Here is a 10255-nt window from a genome sequence, read left to right on the forward strand (position 1 = left end):
CCCACTGTCTCCCTTCCCCCCTCCCCACTGTCTCCCTTCCCCCTCCCCACTGTCTCCCTTCCCCCCTCCCCTTCTCCCTTCCCCCCTCCCCAACTGTCTCCCTTCCCCCCTCCCCACTGTCTCCCTTCCCCCCTCCCCACTTTCTCCCTTCCCCCCTCCCCACTTTCTCCCTTCCCCCCTCCCCCCTCACCTGGTCGGAGGGACTCATAGTCAGACAAGAGTCTGTATGCAGTGCAGGGGTTCACACTCACAGTGGCCGCTCCCACCACAGGGATGTCATTGGGAACCCGGACAAGGGACGTCTCGCTGAACACGCCCTCTGTGCGCCACGTGCCTGAGACACCGAGTACAAGAGCTGATTGTCTAATGTGGGAAGGAGGGAGGCAGAGAATGGGCAGAGAATGGGAGGGAGAGAGAGACAGACACATAGAAAGAGCCGAGGAGGGAGAGAAGGAAGGAGAGGAGACCCGGCCTTGCAGGGCTAGAGACTCTGATCAACACCAGCCAGTGGGGTGCTGGCTCTGTCATTACTCACCCAGCCCAGCATCCACAGGGATCACCCAATCACCAGCCCGCAGCGAGCTCACGTGACTCCCTGTCTCCAATACCACGCCCACGCCTTCATTCCCCCCACAGCTGGGAGCTCGGGCAGCAGAGCATAGGTACCTGCGGGGGAAGGACAGCACTGTATATGGTTCTCTCTCACCCTACCCCAGTCCCGCGTTACAAATCCCCCTTTCTTTTCCCACCACAAGCAGGTGTTTTATCCCCCCTCCCCCTGTGGAATATTATAACTTCAGACGCTAGCTCAGTGCAGAAGTGGATAATGGGTAAGAGAGAGGCCTTGCCCACAGTAATGAACGTATAGGCTGTGTAACATCTTAAGTGGCACGTATGAGGTGTCTGTGGAGTTAATATTTAGAGTTAGAATTGGAGCTGAAGACTACAAGAGCTGGACTCTGCACTTAAACAACAAGCCCTGCAACTGTGAGAACCTGACTTTGTAAACGCGCTGACAATTTGTACACATCGATAGACTCCGTATCTAAGCTGCTGCTTAATCTTCAGTGCTACACTGACCTGCCAGGCACCATTTACACAACCTTCTCTTTCAACTCCCACTCTTATCTCTCCAATAACTGGGACCTCTCTCCTCCTCCTACCTCATGTTGCCCCCCCCCCCCCCCCCCTATTTGCTGTTTTCTCACTCCTTTGTAAACATTTCTCTTCTCACCACTTCCCCTCCTATCCACACTTCTTCATCTCTCTCCTCCCCTCCACCTATGCCTGTGCCCACACACCTGCACCATTATTTATACACCTTTCCCAACAACTTGTTTACCCCTCAATAAAAAGCACCCCTACAAATCCTGTATTCACACCCTCTCTCCATCTACCACTTCCTGCTGCTGGGGGATCTCTCTCCTAATCCTGCACAGCCATATACACACCTGCCACCCCTTCCCCTGCTAATGATTGTTTAACCCATCTAATGTAATACCGACCAACCATAAAACTTACATCGCAAAATAAGCCTCCCAACCGCCTGCACTCACGGCTACTGTCCCACACCCAGAGTCTCTCCCTACCACCCATTGTGACCAAGCACTGCCATCTACAGCACTTATTCCCTCACCTGCTGTCTCTGTAAGTCTCCATCATACCACTTAGATTGCAAGCTCTTCTGGGCAGGGGTTTCCTTTCCTGTTGCCTGACTTTGCTGCGCTTATTGTATTATTATAATTCCCTGTACTGTATTGTCTTTGTGTAGCGCTGAGTACACTGTGAGCGCTATATAAAGATAATAAGCAACAGAGAAACCCCCGCTACTGCTTAGGTACTGTTCATGTTCTACACTTGCTGAGCTGAATTGTTTTTACACTTATACACCAACTACTCTGCACAGTAACTCCCATACAGGGATTTCCAGGTATAGCAACCAGTATACACGGTGCTCTATATCAGAGATTATGTTTATTTTCAATCTACTGCCTAGTCAGTTCACAATCTTATATGGTTAAATAGCACACCCTTCAGGTCTGGGACAGATTATATAGCAACTGCCACCATTTGTCTATTACAGTGCTCTATTTAATCTATCACCTACTGCAGTTAGCAACAGGTTTTAGAAGTGCAGCACACTTTATTATAACTACACTGTGCAATATCAGCTAGAGCTAGAGGTCTTAACAATATGACCGAGAGCTATAGCTGTTGTGTATCCTTGGGGCAGTAATTTACACTGTTCATTTAACCCTAAGGCAACATAGGTGCATTATCTTATCAAGATTTAAATGACACTATTGCTAACTAAGGCTGTGCAATCAACCCGCCATTAGCAGTGTCATTTCAATACTATTGCACCAATGCACTACAAGTATATAATTGGCATTGCATATAAGAATAGTACTTATAATCCCTCAATCTAGCCTCTCCCCAAGGCTTCCCTAATTAAGGTGGCTGGGGGCTAGTGTACTCAAGCAGCACTTCAATAATGACTACCTACCTGGGGACTATCCCTTAGGTAATTAAGCGTAGTGATACAGAGTTTAATCCTATTTTAATCCCCATTGTTTTACTATGTTTCTAATAAAGTTTAGTTTTAAATTTACACCATCATCTCAACACAGTGTACGAGTGCTCTACTGGGGTTCTTCCCTCCATTGTTTATCATTGCTATATGAAGATATACATACATGTATTTTAAGATGCTGGTTAACCCTTAGAAACTGCTGTATTGTCAGTTTGCTTATCTAATTATAAACGGTCTTTTCTTGCTGGCGGCATTCCTGCCGTCGCTGCGTTATCACTATACGGAGGAACAAAACAAAAGAACCGCCAGGCAGGGCATTCACCTTGGACGTAGAATAAACAGGGCTTCTTAGAAGTGGCAGATGACGGGTATTCTGCCTCATCACTCAGTTTTAGTGATGTACCGGGTACTCAGCCATATTTTCAGTACCTGGAAATTGCTGGGTACCGAGCCCCTCATGAGCAAAAAAAAGCTACAATAAAAACAAATAAATGGAACTTAATATTTACTTTTTAGCCTGCAATAAAACAAACTAAGCCGCCAGTGTGGACCTGATTTACTGCAATCCAAGTTCCTAAGACTTGGCGCCCCAGCCATTGCCAAACCAATTGCTTCCATAGTCAACTCTATCCTGTCTGCAGGTCATATCCCTAAGACCTGGAAAACTGCCAGAGTTGTCCCAATCTTCAAAAGTGGGGACAAAAACACTGTCTCAAACTACAGGCCAATCTCACTTCTCCCAATCCTATCCAAAGTCATGGAAAAATGTGTCCACTCCCAATTAAGCGATTTCTATACCAAGACAAATTTCCTTAGCCAATTCCAATCTGGCTTTCGTCCCAAACACTCCACCGTAACTACCCTGCTAAAAGTTTGCAATGAAATCCAGTGTGGAATGAACGGGGACAACTCACTGGTGGCAGTATTCCTAGATTTTGCAAAGGCTTTTGATACTGTTGATCATGCTATCCTGCTTAACAAACTCCAGAGCTCTGGAATAGGGAAGCATGCTTTAAACTGGTTTCAGTCCTACCAATAGGTAGATTCCAACATGTGTATCTGGGGCATTAACTCCAACCCCTTGGATATCAATGACCTTCCTACAGCTTGTAAGGGAGCCTCAATACACGTGTGCAGATTACAATCTTATATACACACAGCCATAGCCTCTTCGACCTTGAACACATACTTCAATCTGACTTTTTTGAGACTTGAAAATTCGATTTCCCAAAAAACAAACTGTTTTTAAACACTGGCAAGACTGTAACAATGGTATTTATTACCAAGGCTACATTTTTAAAGCTTCCAATGACTGAGCTCCAGATCAGAACCAACGCTAATACCACCCTAGCTTCTATTACTAGTTTTCAAATACTTGGGCATATGGTTTGACTCCATTCAACATTTGGGACGCACATTGATACCCTGACATCCAAGACCTATGCCAAACTAGGTGTACTTTATAGGAACAAATCCTCCCTACGTCTGCTGGTCAGAAAGCGTATCGCACAGCAGATGCTAATTCCAATTATTGACTATGGGGACATAGTACACGGCTTGGCACCCCAAACCCACCTTAGCAAACTTGACACCCTCTACAATTCAATATGCTGTTTTGTTCTCCAATGCAACTGCAACACACATCACAGCGAAATGCTCAAAGAACTAGATTGGCTATCACTCGAGTCTAGGCGCAAAGTTCACCTTTCCTGTCTTGCCTTCAAATACTTTCTGGGCAAGCTACCCACCTATCTGAACAAGCTCCTCACCCCTACCACATGCAGCACTTATCTGAGATCTGACTCCAAAAGACTGTTCATGGTCCCAAGGTTCAGCAAAGTATCCGGCCGCTCCTCCTCCTTCACTTACCGTGCACCCCAAAACTGGAACAGTCTACTGAAGACTCTCACAGCCGCCACCCGTCTAAATTCTTTCAAAACTAAGGCTGCCTCACATTTTAATCTGGTCTGTAACTGTTATATACGCCTATAATATATATTATCTCTTACTGTGCATGCAATGTCTTGTATATAATATATACCCTGTTCACTTATGTAACTATGTACGTGTAACCATGTATTATTTGTCATTATAACTCTGTGCCCAGGACATAATTGAAAACGAGAGGTAACTCGCAATGTATTACTTCCTGGTAAAACATTTTATAAATGAATAATTCAGAGAAACGATATTTTAATTAAAATAAACTTTAAAAAAAAACAAACAAAAAAAAATACAGATTACTCTAACAAAAGTTAAAGTGAGCCATGAAATAACATGACATAATATTCCTCATTATACGTGGTGACCGTTTTTGATAAACTTGATAAAATCTTAAGTGAAGAATAAAATTAAAGTGCAGTCAACATTTTTATCATTACATTTCAACAACGGGAGATGAAGAAGCAGCAGCAATAGTTTGTCTGCACTTTGCGTAAAGCATTTATCCTCCGCTCTTCGAATACAATTCGCGCCTCGCTACACATCCTGTCACTGGGAGCGCTGCTTGAGGGTAACCAGTATCGCCTGGCCAGATTTACACAATTTGCACACACACCTTTCGTCACGTAGTCAGGGGACACTTAAAAAAAACTAAAATGTCCAAACGTTACTCCTGAAACAGAAACAGAGACAAGTAACCCGACCGAGGGTAAACGCAAACTGACGCAATGTACGAAACAAAGCCAGCAGGCGCTGGTGTAGAAGTCAGGGGGCCCCCCTCAAAAACAAAATAGATCGTTCTGTGCACACGCTGGGTCCGCCCACTCCACCGCTTTGCCAAACACTGCGGGACTTCTGTCGATCTCTCCTTCCACTTTGAATGCCAAGCTGCCGTATCTGGGCACACATCTACTTTACAAACCTCTTTTTATGAGCACTACTCATTCTAGAAGCCTAAAACTAGCTCACATAAGAAAAGCTAACTTTGTGTTGTATGTTTATATTGTACTATTCCTATAGCATGAGCACATGAATTGTTGCCATCAGTACGCTCGTCCATTGTTTTGACCTGCCCGGCCGGGTAATTTTTATTTGCTTCCACGGGTGCCCGGTACATCACTTCTGAGTTCTGATCCGTGGCTTTGAGATCCCTGCAGCGTTCTTACCTCACTTAGAACTGACTCTTTTAACCTGCCTTCTAAAAAGGAGCGAGTGGTGTATAATCTGTGGGGTTTGTTCAAATTCAAAGTCATATCAAACTATGGGACAGACTTTGAGGGCATCACATAAGGAGTTAGATGGCTGAATGCTTGCTCCTGTACGGTAAACCCGATATACGTTAGTAAATAGGACCATACCTTGTACCATATTAATATCCGCGGGGGTTAATAGGGGCAGCCAACATCTTAACTCGAACCTCATAATCTGCAGGAGACAGGACCTCCAGACTCTGCAATCTATGGGGTGAGAGGGGAGAAATCATAGAGAGATACTCATCTTCCTTATACAGCGTGCCATGTCCATTATCAATGTACAGAGATACTCATAATTATAGAGCAGTGAGTTCATTATCAGTGTATAGATACTCAGCGGCATTATACAGCGCAGTGTATAGATACTCATCATTATTACACCGCATAGTGTGTTCATTAACAGTGTGTAAAGATATGCAGTATCATTACACAGAGTAGCATGTTCATTATCAGTGTATAAATACTCCACAGTTATACACAGGGCCGTCTTAACGTATGGGCACGCTGGGCAGTTGCCCGGTGGCCCCACAGCATAGGGGGGGGCCCCCCGCGTGCCCACCATTTTAAGTCTAGCTAGGAGGGCTCGCTCTCCCCCCCGCCCGGCACCCCGGCTCCGCTCGCTCTGCCCCGCCCGGAAATGGAACCGCGGCGCGCGTCACAACCACTCGCAGCACAGCACTTCCGGTGCCTGCTGCTGCTAGTGAGCGCGTGGGAGGGAGGCTGGTGATTGTGTCGGCAGGGCCCGTGCACTGCTTTGCCCACGGGGCCCCTAATGTTGTTAAGATGGCCCTGGTTATTACAGTGTGGTGTTCATTATCAGTGTATAGATACTCCATCATTATACAGAGCAGTGCGTTCATTATTATTGTATGGAGAAACTCATCATTATTACACAGCGCAGCATGTTCATCTGTGTAGTAATACTCAATATAATTAAACGGTGTTGTCTGTTTATTATCAGTTTCTAGATACTGAGCAGCATCATTATACGGGCACAGTATGTTCATTATCAGTGTATAGAGATCATCATTATAAGGGCGCAGTGTGTTCACTATCAGTGTATAGAGATCATCATTATAAGGGCGCAGTGTGTTCACTATCAGTGTATAGAGATCATCATTATAAGGGCGCAGTGTGTTCACTATCAGTGTATAGAGATCATTATACGGGAGCAGTGTGTTCACTATCAGTGTATAGAGATCATTATACGGACGCAGTGTGTTCACTATCAGTGTATAGAGATCATTATACGGACGCAGTGTGTTCACTATCAGTGTATAGAGATCATTATACGGACGCAGTGTGTTCACTATCAGTGTATAGAGATCATTATACGGGAGCAGTGTGTTCACTATCAGTGTATAGAGATCATCATTATAAGGGCGCAGTGTGTTCACTATCAGTGTATAGAGATCATTATACGGGAGCAGTGTGTTCACTATCAGTGTATAGAGATCATTATACGGACGCAGTGTGTTCACTATCAGTGTATAGAGATCATTATACGGACGCAGTGTGTTCACTATCAGTGTATAGAGATCATTATACGGGAGCAGTGTGTTCACTATCAGTGTATAGAGATCATTATACGGACGCAGTGTGTTCACTATCAGTGTATAGAGATCATTATACGGACGCAGCGTGTTCACTATCAGTGTATAGAGATCATTATACAGACGCAGTGTGTTCACTATCAGTGTATAGAGATCATTATACGGACGCAGCGTGTTCACTATCAGTGTATAGAGATCATTATACGGACGCAGCGTGTTCACTATCAGTGTATAGAGATCATTATACGGACGCAGCGTGTTCACTATCAGTGTATAGAGATCATTATACGGACGCAGTGTGTTCACTATCAGTGTATAGAGATCATTATACGGACGCAGCGTGTTCACTATCAGTGTATAGAGATCATTATACGGACGCAGTGTGTTCACTATCAGTGTATAGAGATCATTATACGGACGCAGTGTGTTCACTATCAGTGTATAGAGATCATTATACAGACGCAGTGTGTTCACTATCAGTGTATAGAGATCATTATAAGGGCGCAGTGTGTTCACTATCAGTGTATATAGATCATTATACAGACGCAGTGTGTTCACTATCAGTGTATAGAGATCATTATAAGGGCGCAGTGTGTTCACTATCAGTGTATAGAGATCATTATACGGACGCAGTGTGTTCACTATCAGTGTATAGAGATCATTATACGGACGCAGCGTGTTCACTATCAGTGTATAGAGATCATTATACGGACGCAGCGTGTTCACTATCAGTGTATAGAGATCATTATACGGACGCAGCGTGTTCACTATCAGTGTATAGAGATCATTATACGGACGCAGCGTGTTCACTATCAGTGTATAGAGATCATTATACGACGCAGTGTGTTCATTACCAATAGGTTCAGGAGGTTTCCTGCTCTTCTTCCCATAATGCTTTGCTAGTTAGAGGTTCCCTGCACTACTCCCTATCATGCTTTGCTAGTTACTGAGGTTATCTGCCCTTCTTCCCATAATGCTTTGCTAGTGAATGAAGTTATCTGCCCTTCTCCCTATCATGCTTTGCTAGTGAATGAAGTTATCTGCCCTTCTCCCTATCATGCTTTGCTAGTTACTGAGGTTATCTGCACTTCTTCCCATCATAATGCTTTGCTAGTTAATGAGATTCCCCGTCCCTTCTTCCCATCATGCTTTGCTAGTTAATAAGGTTCCCTGCACTTCTTCCCATCATGCTTTGCTAGTTAACGAAGTTATCTGCCCTTCTTCCCATGATGCTCTAGGCCGGGCGGTTAACCATAAGCAGCCTTCTCTGCCCTTCTTCCCATAAAGCTTTGCGTCTCGAAGCCTTTTCCCCTGCCCCTCCTCCCATGATGCTCCGCGGGCTGGCGGCTCCCAGACCTCACCGCAGCACCTGCTCGGGCTCCCCGTGCCTCTCGTACACCACACCCCGGGGTGCCAGGGAGCTGAGCGCCCGCCGGAGCAGCCCCAGCGTTGGCCGCATGGCTCTCCTCATCCTCGCGCTACTTCTTCCGGGAGCCTCGCGCAGGGACGTCACGACCCCTCCCCCCAGGCACGACCTTCCTCTTCTTGCAGCTCCGCCTATCCCGTCACTCAGCGTACAAAACCACGCCCATTACTGTTGAACCACGCCTTTTAAAGAGATATAATCTCCCTGTACTTTCTCTATGTCGCCTATAAGGCTGCACTTATAGTGCCGGCGATCGTGACGTCAGGCTGCGGTCGCTAGAGAAAATCAAATTGAGATGACTTCCAGCGATCGCGACCAAGCCGTCGCTCCGTTGCCTACTATAAGCGCACGCGAAGGCGGCAATGCATTTGTTTTGACTCGCCGTCGCCGGCACTATAAGGCCGCGCTTACAGTGATGATGACGTCGCCATTGCGAAAGTTGCATTTAAAGTTTAGGCGACATCGCTGGCTACAAGGCCAGTGACGTCAGCAAAGGGGGAGGGCAGAGGCACGGAGAAGCTCTGATCGGCCGCAAGGGGAGACCGTCGCCGAAAAAAAATCAAATAACTAGTGACTATCAGATTTTTGGTAGCGCTGTCGCTCCGTCGCGTGCACTATAAGCGCCGACGACGGCGACAATGCATTTGTTTTGACGAGACGTCTCGTCGCCGTCACTATAAGCGCAGCGTAAATATGGCTGCTGTAGGGAATAATGCCTTAGTGGTGGATTTTTCATTAGGCCTGGGATGGCAACATTTTTGGGGTGGCAAATTTCTCTCTCCCTCCCCCCCCCCCCCCCCATACAGAGACCCCACTCTTTTCCCCACTGACTGCCGGGGGAAGAGAATGGGACCCCTGTAAAGTTCTTACTTCTCCTTCGTGCCGCCCTCCTCTTTCAGCGTCAAAAAGTCACATGATGCTGCAACGCTGAAGAAGCCCTCGATGGTGCGCGTGACGTCACGCGTGCCTGCCGCTCGCGCAAACACCTGCACTGAGGTCCGGGGAGGCGTGGCCGTGACATCACGTGAGCGGTTCGCCCTGATTGGCTGAACCGCCCGCTTGACCCCCGGGCCGTCGCGCAGCAAAGACAAAAATTGCGCGCCATCTACGTTCTATTACTACATGTACGTTTTTAATTGTTACTTTATGTGAGAAAGTGGATTTTCTCTGACCGTTGTTTCTCTGCGCTCCTCTTTTTTTGTATACTGTACGTTTGATTTTCCCCGGTGGATCACGGGAGAGGGTCGGAGCAGAGGGAATCCCTGGCCCAGGAACAAGCAGGAAGCCCCTGACCAGCGCGGTCTCCAACCTTCTTTGAAGTGCCTGTGGGCGGCGGGTTTTTAAGTCCGCCTCTGCATATAACACAGCCCTAATGCGTGTGGGTTTGGAATCCTTGCAGGGATCTGATCTCCTTTAAGGCCCTTCCGTTGAACAAGCCCCGTACTGAAAGCAGCCATTTGTGTGTATTCTGTGGGGTTTCACCCCGGTGCAGTTTGGGGGGGGGGGGGGTCAGGATTTGGGGCCTGGGCATGAAAAACAATAATATCTA

General features: G+C 46.5%; 1 protein-coding gene across 1 annotated transcript in view; it reads right to left on the reverse strand.

Moving 5' to 3' along the window:
* Positions 1-5931, reverse strand: part of MECR (mitochondrial trans-2-enoyl-CoA reductase) — an 8600-nt gene extending 2669 nt beyond the window's left edge. The window contains 5 exon segments of the mRNA XM_075606530.1: positions 191-334; positions 536-634; positions 637-666; positions 5833-5857; positions 5859-5931. Of these exon segments, the coding sequence (XP_075462645.1) occupies positions 191-334; positions 536-634; positions 637-666; positions 5833-5857; positions 5859-5879 (319 nt within the window). The 5' untranslated portion in view covers positions 5880-5931.
* Positions 5932-10255: the final 4324 nt, after the last annotated feature.

The sequence above is a fragment of the Ascaphus truei genome, chromosome 6 (assembly GCF_040206685.1).
Source record: "Ascaphus truei isolate aAscTru1 chromosome 6, aAscTru1.hap1, whole genome shotgun sequence".
NCBI classification, from domain to species: Eukaryota; Metazoa; Chordata; class Amphibia; order Anura; family Ascaphidae; genus Ascaphus; species Ascaphus truei.